The 12,468-nt window shown below is 36.9% G+C and overlaps 1 protein-coding gene across 5 annotated transcripts in view; it reads right to left on the bottom strand.

Annotated features, from left to right (window-relative positions):
• Positions 1-12,468, bottom strand: part of TGFBR1 (transforming growth factor beta receptor 1) — a 76,242-nt gene that overhangs the window by 26,299 nt on the left and 37,475 nt on the right. For 3 of the 5 annotated variants that reach the window (XM_060101032.1, XM_060101034.1, XM_060101037.1), the window contains 3 exons: positions 10,169-10,411; positions 4,734-4,964; positions 302-469 (listed from right to left, as the gene is read on the bottom strand). In XM_060101032.1, coding sequence (XP_059957015.1) covers positions 302-469; positions 4,734-4,964; positions 10,169-10,411 — 642 coding nt within the window. The remainder of the gene's footprint in view (positions 1-301; positions 470-4,733; positions 4,965-10,168; positions 10,412-12,468) is intronic. The other 2 variants (XM_060101033.1, XM_060101036.1) reach the window with 1 other exon arrangement.

Raw genomic sequence — 12,468 nt, 5'->3', positions numbered from 1 at the left:
TGGTACTGCACATAAACTAAATTCCAAAATCAAGACCCTCAAAAATCACAAGAAAGACTAAACGCTACTACTTCTAAGAACTTACAAATATATCAGTATTGTTACAATGACTGGAGAATCTCTGAACAAATTCCCAGATTCATAACTCCACCTTAGATTTTCAACAGAAAGGTAAAATATTCTCATCTAAAAACTCATTTTAAATAATCTCCAATTAAGCCGACTTATTGCAAAAATTTTCTGAACAGACATTAGATCCATGGGAATTTAAAGCTTAAATAACAGGATTGCTTTGCGTTACCTTGGGTACCAACTATCTCCATGTGAAGATGGGCAAGTCCACTTGCTGTGGACAGAGCGAGTTTTATCATTCCTTCCACAGTAACTGTGTATCTGTTCAAGTAATCAAAAAGGGATCCATGCTCATGATAATCTGACACCAACCAGAGCTGAGTCCATGTACCATTGTCTGTCAAGTAGAATAACAATATTTCAGATGGGCTATAGAACCTTTATGATTTATTCAAAAGTTATCATTTCTTACTCTCCTGAATCACGCAACTGCAATATGTTGGTACCTTAAATTTGTATATATTTCTTTCATAGTTTCTTGTATTTCAGTTTTCTTATACTTTCATGTATGTATCCTTTAGATCCTTAAAGTAAGCCCCTTAATCTTGAGGTAAGGCAAGGATAACTAATCCCATTCAAGAGAGAAGGATTCATAGTTCAAAAATGGTGATGTTGGGGCTTCCCTGGTGGCGCAGTGGTTGAGAGTCCACCTGCTGATGCAGGGGACACGGGTTTGTGCCCCGGTCTGGGAAGATCCCACATGCCGCGGAGCGGCTGGGCCCGTGAGCCATGGCCGCTGAGCCTGCACGTCCGGAGCCTGTGCTCCGCAACGGGAGAGGCCACAATGGTGAGAGGCCCGTGTACCGCAAAAAAAAAAAAAATGGTGCTGTTGAGTCCACACAGATGGTAGCAGGGCTGGAATAATGCTTTGAGGAATGCCTGGTTCAAGTTAGGTGCCTGGTTCAGGTTAGGTGCTCAACAATTGTTTCTGGAAGTGGGGAGGGAAACAAGGGAGGAGGGAGGGAAGAAGATGAGAAGTACCTGGAACCTAGTGTGGCTATAGTGGGAATGGAATATTATTGGACAAACCAAAAGGGAGTTTAAATGAGAAATGCAAGCTTTAATGACAAACAGACTGTGTATACCGTTCACAAAGAAGCCAGAAAAGATTACAATTCTGAGGTTTCCAGATTAGAAAAATATAAAAATAGTGGTATCACTGACACATGGGGAAGCTGAGACAGGAGCTAAAAATGTCATGAGGAGAAAAGGCTAGGACTGAATCCAGTTTTACACAAGGTGATTTTGAACCTCAACAACTAGGAATATGGGTTCTTCCAAAAGTTCATTTGTAAGCCAGTACATGAATTGGAAATGTATGTTCCCATGAGAATCATGGTAAAGGTTCTGGCTGAGCTTCTCGGCTAGGCTGGTCCACAAAAGCCAATTTAACCTAGGAGTAGCTGGAAAGTCATATATTTCACAAAATCATGAAAGCAAAAATATTACAACAATACTAAGAGGCAGGACAATTCAGTAAAAGATGCACACTTGGAGTCATTCTGACCTGGGTTGGAATCAGGGCCTGGCTGTCACTGACTACATGACCTCAAACAAGTTTCTTAACCAGTGAGCCTTTGTTCCTTCTTTTACACAACAAGAATACCTTACTTTGCGAGACTACTAAGAAGATTTTAAAAATAGGATAATAGATTTTTAAAAAGAATTTAGTACAATGCATGGCACATAAGAACTTCCCCATTAGTTGTAAAACAAAAGAAAAAACTGATTGACATAAAATAATTTATATATTTTGAAGGCTGTTAATTGAAAGCAATTCTGATTAGAAAAGATTAAGGAATGAAATGTTTTCAGAAGATTCTGGAGGAGATTTCTGGGTATTTTCAAAAGGATTTAGATATTCATGATACTAGTTCTTTATCAACTTGTTTCTTCATAAACTTCGTAAACTGATTCTGTTCAAACTTATACCTTTCCTTGATACAGATACATCACTAGCTTTATCTGCATGCTTATTAACCATACCTGAATTCTGAAAGGCTCACAAATACAAGAAATAAATAGGAACACAGCAAGATGGAAGAATGGGAGGTTTTCTGAGGTAACTGACAAGAAAGGTGGAAGGAAGAAGGACATATTAGAGGCTATGCCCACATAAAGGGTTGTCTAAGGTGGAATTAACTAAATCAGTATGAGAAAGATAAAGAAAAGGGGAATAGGGGGTGAGGGGCTAGGTTCTAGGCAAAGTCCATTAACCCCTGACAAAGAAGAAAGGAGGTGTAGGAAGAGCCAGCAGGGTTGCCAATTCCCATGGTAACCTCCAGATGACAGTACCAGCTTGCCTGCTGCCTGAGCGAAAGGGAAGAGTTCAGGGCACAGCAGCAGGAACATTTTGTGTCGGTTAGTGTGTTTACAACTTGGAACAAGCCTAAAACATGCTGGGCCTGGGCAAGGGTTGAACCTCAAAATGCAGATTTGAAAGTCACCACTACCTACCATTGAGTTTGAAAGCAAAAATGTGGGTAAGTTCTTTGAGGGAGAAATTACTATTTGTAGAATTAGAGCCTTCATATGTATTAAAAAGAGTTTCAGAAAACAAAAACACCTATTAAGAAATAAAGTCCAGAGTCACAGAATACAAAGGTTGTTTTAAGGGTTGGGGGAGAAGCTAAATGGTGTCGAAGACAGAAGAAAGTGAAAACTAAGGACTTGGTCAGACCATGATCACTGCTTTTGTTTATTTGTTTTGTTTTTAAATTAAGTAATACTGAATTGGTAGTATCTTTTGATAATCCCTGCTTACATCCATCACCGCCCCTAAGTCACAAAAAGCAGATAATCACACGTATACACCACACCTCCTGATTTGATGCAATAAAAAGAATATGTAGAAAGTATATAATATTTTCAGGAAACCAATAAAATCAGATTCAGTCTCTAATTTTAACTACCAGTTTTCAAATTTTACAAGGAGCAAGTTCAGAGATACTATAAGAATTCAATTAGCAAATCTAGAATATAAGCCCTATAAGACAAACAATCCAGTTTCTTCAACAAATAAACTGCGAGAAGAAAAAAAAGACAAAGGGTAACCCTAGTGATTTTAAGGAATTTAAGATAAATATCAACCAAATGCAATGGATCCTAAAGTGAATAACCAATTGTTAAAAAAAAAAAAAGGGTGGGAGGGAGACCACTTCAGAAATGTGAAACTGACTAGATATTTGATGGCATTTTTAAAACTGACAATGGTAGTATGGTTATGTTTCACAAAAAAAGATTCCCCATAATCTAAAGATACAAACTGAGATATTTATGGATGAAAAGATATGCTATCTGGGATTAGCTTCAAATAATTCAGAGGGGGCAGAGTAGGTGTAATCAGAGCTCAAATATGGTTGGCAGTGAGCTGATAATTGTTGAAGCTGGGTGATGAGGGTTCATTATACTATTCTCTACTTTTCTATATACTGGAAATTTTCTATAAATAAAAGTTTAAAAAAACAAGTAATGTTGTTGTAAATAAATTTGAAAATACAGAGAAGCAAATAGAAAAATCAAAATCACCCATGAACACAAACTGAGATTAAACATTGTTAATATTTCAAAGAAATAAATATTGTTGAAGAAAATGGGAAGGGAGAGAAGTAAAAAGATGACTATGGTTATGGCCTTTAAAAAAGATATTGATATCATTTTTTTTAAAAAATAGGAAAGCTGGGAAATACATTTGATTCAGGGTGGATGTGATGAGAGTCGAGTTGTAATACTCGGTTGGCCAAAAAGTTCATTTGGGTTTTTCTGTAACATTTCACGGAAAATCCCAAATGAACGTTTTGGCCAACCCAATACAGGCCTCTGACAAAGGCTATAAAGGTAGGATTGTGGGCACTACTATAATAACTGAAGCCAGGAAAGTAAATGAAGTGCAGTCTGAAGTCACTTTTCACTTTTCAGTCACCTCTCATGCTGACTGTCTACTGACATGGCTTCCTCACTTGCTTCAGCATCTGATCTGCCCCCAGGCCTCAAGCACCTGTGTACCACAGGCAAGAAAAGGTCCACATGGTTACTAAGGGCAAGGTGGTTTTGGAGAAACCATTTCTCTATTTAAGTGAGTTTACTTAAAAGATTAATCTATTTAGCCCTTAGCAATTTAAACACAGAATACACTGAGAAGTTATTCTTACTCTCCCTATACATAAGGTCATTAGGAAATATTAGAATGCCCTAATGGTCAGGAAGAGATTAAAAGGAAACATGTCTGAGCTCTAGCCTATCTCAAAACTCTGGGCAACCAGAGTTTATAAATTTTTTTTCTACGTTATGACTATCCTCAGTAACTAACTTCCTAGAACCAAACTAACAAAAGCATGTAACCTTTTTTTTTTCTTTTTTTAAATAGCTCTTTACATTTTATAAAGCAATTAGAGGTTTTGGAACATGTTGTCAAGAGTCAAGAAAATCTTTAAGAAGTTCCTGTTTCTAAAGGCTTCTAATATATTCTGTTTTACTTAATGGGTCTAATTTATATGACAAACATCCATTTCTCATCAAATATGACAATGTTTAATAGTCTTATTTGTGGAAAGGATTAGATATATTTTGTTACACTCAAAGGAGAAGCAAATGTTACTGACCTTTATTGTCTGCTGCTATAAATCCCAAGATGTTTTCATGACGTAACATGACGGTCTGATAAATCTCTGCCTCACGGAACCATGAACGTTCTTCTCTAGAGGAGAATATTTTAACAGCAACTTCTTCTCCTCTCCATTTTCCTCGCCAAACTTCTCCAAAACGACCTTTGCCAATACTTTCTTGTAACACAATAGTTCTCGCAATTGTCCTCTGAACAAGCAATGGTAAACCTAAAGATAAAAATAAATAGTATTCGACACAATCAATATCGGTACCTGTTTCTAACACCACGATAGGCATTAAAAGAGTGACTCGGAAAGGTTTAACTCCTTAAAGGAACTTACAATCTCACTGAGGAAATATAGAGTAAATTTGCAAAAACAATAATTCATGATAAAAGGAAAATAATAAATACAATAAAAAAAATCCAGACACTCCTGCCTGGAGAGTCAAGGTAGGCTTTAAAAGATAAGCTGAATTTAGACTGTCCTTTACAGAAGGGATAGGACCAAAGAAGAAGACAAGGAGGTAAGATGTTTAGGTAAGAGAAATATGCAAGCAAAAGTAGAAGAAAGAAATGGATGATACATGTTTAGGGAACCAGCTTAGATAGATAAGCAGAAAAAGGATGTATGTAGTAAAACAGTAGAAGAGAAGAGAAGCTGCACCAGAAGGTGAAGAGTACTGAATGCCCAGCTCAAGATGACCAATGAGAGCTGTGGGTGAAAGAGGAACTAGTAAACATTTCCATTCATTTCATGAACGGAAAGAAATAATTTTAAAATCTTATTTCAGAAAGATGAGTCTGGTAACAGTTTTACAAATGGGAGGAGAAAAGTGTGTAAGCACAAGAAATGCAGAAGTAAATTCTGGTCTAACTTTTAATAAATCAGTAAAAATTATCACAGAAACCATTTCAAGGCAAGCAATTTACCAATTTATGTGCCAGGAACTGGCTGCCTAGGCAACACTAATATCTTAAGGAATGATGCCAAGTAACTTACCTTGGTGATGAGACATTGGCAATTTTCTCACCAACTGAACTTGCCTTACTATAAAATACATAGTTTTAAATATTACCACACTTATTTCATTTACATAAAAGTATTTACTAACTACCTACAAAATTTAAGTAACACTATATTTGGGACTATTCCAATTCCCCATGGACTAAGAACTGTCAAATTATACTGACACTGACAAAATATCAGTGTACATCGTGTTCTACAGTATTTTATTTATACAGTCTAATACACATAAATTTGTGTCACTTAAAATCTATCTTGAGTTGCCTGCTAGATCAAATTAAACTAATGGAAGTAAATAAAATTATCTGGTCTCTTTGATTCTCTGGTGTGAAATACTTATAAATCCAAATGTTAAATCTTTAAGTTGTCTCTTTTCATCTTTAAGTTTCTCAAATAGATCCTTCCTTCCCCTTGCTCTATCCATCCTCCCTACTTCCTGCAAAGTAGTTAGCAGTCTAATTGTAAACAATTGTTTTTATAAGGAGACTGCTGGTTAAAAATTGTGAAAAATCCTTATTTAAACCAAGGAGCTCTTTTGTATTATGAATAACCAATTCCTAATTATGCTGTTTACAGTAGACACTAACTTACTAAATTTTCTTAAAGCCTTTGAACAGGGCCACACCATGTTCTTAAAGATTTAAAGTATACTTAAGAGTTCATTTCAGGAGGCTGATCTGGAAGTTAGAAATGCAGGGAATAAAGAAGAAAGGGAATAGCAAATGGGAAGTCTGAAAATGCCTGACACATTCAGGACTCAGGCAGGGTCAAGAAAGCCTAACAGGACAAAAAGTCTTTGTCTTCCCCTTCACAACTGGATTCTAGATGCAGAACTAGAATTAAAAATCAAATCTAGATTTATCATATTATCTGTATTTGATTACCATAACCCACATGAAAATCTGAGCATTTTTTTAAAAAGTAACAGTTTTCTTCTAAAGACAAAAATAAACAGGCCTAATTCAGATCTCTATATTCTCTACTTTACTTCTGTACCTTTTAGAACTGCTTGAGAGAAAAATTCAATAGGAAAACAGGGTCCAAGAACCTTTACATGCAGTGAACAACAGAAATAAGACCTGAAGGACATGCATGCATTAAAGAGAGCATGAATGAGACATAATAAACATTGGCCTAAGAGACGCACACTCTCAAAAACTGGCTAACGGGACTTCCCTGGTGGCGCAGTGGATGGGACTCCAACACTCCCAATGCAGGGGGCCCGGGTTCGATCCCTGATTGGGAAGCTGTATCCCGCGTGAGTGCCACAACTAGGGAGCCCATGTACCGCAACTAAGGAGCCTGCCTGCTGCAACTAAGACCCAGCACAACCAAATAAATAAATCTGGCACATATTTGTGTGTTCCCACATACTCTGCAATCTAATGACAGCTTAAATATGGGCATGTGCACAACATGTGATTCAAATAAATGTAACAGGGATACGATTAGCTCTAAGTTTAGAGCTAGGTTCCAGAACCCATCTCTCCATTGTCTCCCTGCAATTCCTAAGTTAAAAGTACAGTCTTTGAAAGAGAGAGATAGGGCCTTTCCTCAATTATGGTCATAGTACTGAGTAATAAACATTTGAATTCATAACATAAAATGTTTTATCTTTTCCTCAATGAGTGAAAGAACTAAAAAGGATATTATACACAGACATTTGACTTCAGAGGCATGAGTCCCATTCATGAAATGGCATTCAGGCTTTATAATAAATAGAAGGAAAAGCAGTGGAATTTTCTGCTGTCATTCAACAGAAGATAGCTTCTGTCTGGATAAATCTGAAAGCCATTAACAGAATAAACTATCACAGGGGAGGAAGCCTTAAACTAGTTTTTTTGTAAAATGCAGCAAATTCATACTGTATATCAGATTTTTTTTCCAAATATCTTTTCAATAAGAATAACACCTGTCATTTGGATATAACTTTACAATCTACCAAGTGCTTAAGTGCTTTCACACAAACATCTCATTTCATTTGAACCTCACAACAATCCAGTAACATACACTGGGCAGGGTTCATTACTTTCATTTTAAAGATGAAATAACTCAGGCATGAGACATCAGCTAACTGCCCAAAGCCACAGAGCTGGCAAACAATGCAGACAAGTTTTTGCAGGGTGTAAAAGGAGGCATAAAAGGAGGGAGAGAAGCTTTCAGACAATAGAGCTGGGTCCCTGATGGATCTAGAAATATAGATAAAATGGAAAAAGAACAATTCCATTCTTTACTACAATTTCATTTTTTACTTCATGTCTGTATCTTAAAAGGTAAATAAATATATTCTTATTCAGAAACAAACTGCCATCCAGACAGCAATTTAATCCTTTAGGTAGGTAGGCTTGCTCTCCTTGAGGCCTGATACATACCACTGTGCCAAGTGGCATGAGCTGCTTTGATTTCCCTGGGTGTAAGTGTGGCAGCAAGAGAGCAGGTCCAAGGGATTAGTTCCAAATGATCTAAAGCCACCCTAATTTTCTGTGACTTTGGCCCTTGCTTATCATATTTTTTTGGTCTAGGTTAGCTTCTAGAATGAGCCAGATATTCTTTGGGAACCCTTTGAACTAACTCAGAATCAAAGGGGAACCCTAAAATAATCTCTCTCCACTCCTCCACCACTCCTGCCCAAAGACTGTCACATCTTCAATACTAAGGCTGCTCCATCTCAATCCAGCCAGTCACTGCCTTCCTCCTCACAACAGTCACAGGGATCCCTAAAGGCTGCCTTAAGAGACCCGGGCTCCACCATAAGCCTGTATGTATCCTAGAAGTCATGGGAAGAACTCACTTACTGAATACGTACGGCCAAATTCTACAGAATAAAACTTTATGTCATGAAATCAGTTTCTTCATATTTAAATGAATAAACATACATACGTATACATGAATATACCTTCATTCCCTTAAAGACATTTGTCATTATGTGAACTTTCTGTATCATCAGATGTGATTTTGTGCTTCAGAGTCATATTCCTCCCCCAGTCACAATTTCTGCTTTAAAGTTCCTTCAGGGACTTCCCTGGTGGTACAGTGGTTAAGAATCTGCCTGCTAATGCAGGGGACAAGGGTTCGAGCCCTGGTCCGGGAAGATCCCACATGCCATGAAGCAACTAAGCCCATGCTCCACAACTACTGAGCCCGTGTGCCACAACTACTGAAGCCCACGCGCCTACAGCCCGTGCTCCGCAACAAGAGAAGCCACCACAATGAAGAGCAGCCCCCGCTCACCACAGCTAAAGAAAGCCTGCGTGCAGCAACAAAGACCCAACGCAGCCAAAAAATAAAATTAATTAATTTAAAAAAACCCAGTAAAGTTCCTTTAATCAAATATTTGATTATAAAATTCATGAAATTTTCATTATACATATATTTTAAAATCTTTTTATCCATGAATCTAGCCCTTATTTGAAGTTAATTTATACTTCTTAAAGGACAGTACATCTCATTTAAAAGTCCTAACAAACCACTTTAAGTATTATTATCAACAGTATCTGTCACATATTTCTGATGAGGAAATAGAAGCCCAAGGAGAAAACATGGTTTAACCAAGATCAGACAGCCAATCAATGATAAAGTTTGCACTGGAATCTAGATCTCTTAATTCCTGGCTAGGGATTAAGTGTCAAATTACAATACTGTAGAGAATAGGAGTCTTCTTCTCTTAGTATCCTTCCAAAGCACATGTAAGAAAAAAGTAAAAAATAAATCCCTTTTTGATTTAAATACGAAGCACTGATTGCTATGCCAAAATTTGCTTCAGGTAATTAGATAATCTATTTCTGATGCCACAAAGATCAAAGAGAACTGAGAAAAGCAAATATCAGAAGGGCCATGGATCCATAAAGCGATATTAAATAACAAGGTGGTCAGACTTTTTTCTAAAGTGAGAAAATGACTAAAAATTCATTAGTTTAATAAAAAACTAGGCCTGAGCCAGAGACAGCAATTTAATGTTGAAAAAGCAAATAACCTTCACAATTCCAAACACACTCTCTGTCATGCCTGCTTTCAATACAAAAATAAAGCTGCTAAACAGTCCTGAAGAGAATGGGTAAACTGCAGATTATTTGAACATCTGTGAACTTCGGCCTCAGCTACAGAGGAATAACTGTCCTTATTCTCACAGAGTCGTGAGAAGGTGAGAATGTTTTGAAAGTTACGCAAATGTGACGGTGACTTACTTTTACTGCTCAAATAAGTCAGTCAATTCTATTTGTCCTTACTAAACTAGCCGTGCTCAGATACAGACCTAGCTTAAAGACCTTTATTAGGTTCAAAGCTGGAGTAGTATTCACACTATCCCAAGTTTTAACATACTAAGCCAACTGGCTTAGCCAACTAATAAATAACACAGTTAATTTTAAAAACACATCTTAGGAAAAAGAAAAAAACAAATACTTTACCTGATCCAGAACCCGATGTTGTCATATCATAAATTAAATCTTTTAACGTAGTGCCCTCTGAAATAAAGGGACGATCTAATGAAGGATCCTCTTCATTTGGCACTCGATGGTGAATGACAGTGCGGTTATGGCAGATATAGACCATCAACATGAGTGAGATGCAGACGAAGCATACTGGTCCAGCAATGACAGCTGCCAGTTCGACAGGACCAAGGCCAGATGATGGCTTTCCTGGAAAAGGGCCTCAAGTGAAATAAACATCAACAACAATAACACTGTAGGCGGCATCCACAATTTCCTAAATCCTCCACATTTCCTGCAGTTGGCCACTACCACCATTAGTCAGAGCCTCATCACAGCAGCTCATAATGCTCAAACCCGTAACAAGTGAAGCACTTAATCATCTCCCATTGGCTCTCCTTTTATGATCACCAGCTCTGTCAACATCCACTTAGTCTTCCAGAAGTCTTGAGCCATCCCCTAAATAACAAGGCCAGCTACCACAAACACTGTAGGACCACCCCCCACCCCACTTAGCCCTATCAGATCGCTAATAGAAGAACCAATAATGTGGAACAACTCCCATTAAATATTTCTTAAGTCATTGTCTTCTTTTTCTTTTTTTAAAAAAAGTAGTTTGGCTTATCTTCTAATTCCAAGGCTAGTATATGCTCATAGTAGGAAAAAAAATTAAAAAGTATAACTACAGATGAGCAAAATTTAAAAAAAGATTAACTACAGCCTCACCATTCCCCCCAAACTCACCTGTGTATATATCTCCACCAATTTTTTTCATGCAAAAATATATCCTCTTTTTTTAATAGTTTGCATGTGTATACTTTCTAGTTTATTTTAATCACTTAGACTTTTAATTAAAGATTTTTTTTATAATCTCTTTTAACAATTAAGAATTTGCATTGTTTCAGAAACACATTAATTACAACTATTTTGGCATTCATTCTGACACGTGCTGGTTCATGACTCACCACCCTTTCTTTCACATCACATCTTTATCATTCTTGAGATCTTTATTTGGATTGATTTCATATGACAAGAATCCTAATCCTAGTAATTTCTTTCAGAAAGAGTATATGGGTCCTTATACACTGAATACTTAATTATCTAAAGATGCTTGTTGCCTTTATATATGAAAAATCTTGGCTCATCTAAAGAATTTTGGGTAACACAATATATGATATCCCATTGCCTTCTGGTATTAAAAAAAAGCAAAAAATCTGAACTTTTTTTTCCTTTTATAGGTAATCAGCATTCACTTGTGCTGAATGTGTGCACAATTTTTCTTTATTCTTGAAAACTGATAGTTTTTTCATTATATATATTTGGCTAAGTATTTTTTCATTAATTTTACATAGTATTTCTTCTCTCTTCTGTCCTTTTGCCTTTTTCTGGTTTTATGCTAAGCATATTGGATCACCTAGATCTGTCCTCTATGTCTCTTAATTTGCTCACCAACTGTCTTTTTCTCTGAATTGTAACACAATTTCTCAAGTTTGTCTTGCTTTAAGCTTGTCTCACACTTGACAATAAAGTTACAACATCCAGTCTGCTGTTCACTTTCAATACTGCATTTTTAAAAATAATTCATCAATTGAGCTTTTCATCTGAAAGCGATCTTAACAACTGTGAAATGTTCTCATTTCATTGTGAACAACTGAAAACAGACCTTGGACTGTCTGAAAGTTCTTCCCTAACATGTTGTAAGTGTATTTCATAGGATGACATCTACTCTCATTTATCCAGTTCAGTTCACTTCTTTTGAACCATGGAATCTTTCCATTTGGTAAATTTTTTTGCTCTCTGATTATTAGGGACCTGGGAATGAGGTATTTGTGTATTTTAGCATTAAAAATAAAGTGAGCTCTTCATAAGGTTTTGTGAGTCTCCATTCTGATATTTCAAGCCATTTCAAACAATGGAAATGGGAAATTCTGGAATTATCATTCTCCTTGTCATATTAGAATTGCAGATGCCTATATGAAAGTCAGAAAAATTATAATCTGACAGAGCTTTGCCACAGGGACCTTCTCTATCATGCTGAAGATCTGGTTTTACTTTGCTGTTATCACTTGAACTAGGTGGAGGACTGCCTTCCTTCTACAACTGGCAGGACTGGCCCTTTTCCTCTGAGCTACAGCAGTGCTTCCTACTTTAATTAGCATGATGCCTAGACCAACTCTGAGTGGAAAATGAGCACTGAAAGCAGGTGCTTCCTAAAGGAGAATTGAGAGTTTGCCCCTGTAGCCTAGCCTCACACCCAGCCCCTCAGCTTAAGGTATTGG

This window comes from Mesoplodon densirostris, chromosome 6 (genome assembly GCF_025265405.1).
Source record: "Mesoplodon densirostris isolate mMesDen1 chromosome 6, mMesDen1 primary haplotype, whole genome shotgun sequence".
In the NCBI taxonomy this organism is placed as follows: domain Eukaryota; kingdom Metazoa; phylum Chordata; class Mammalia; order Artiodactyla; family Ziphiidae; genus Mesoplodon; species Mesoplodon densirostris.
The sequence above is the reverse complement of the archived record's forward strand: the minus strand, read 5'-3'. Positions and strand labels throughout refer to the sequence as shown.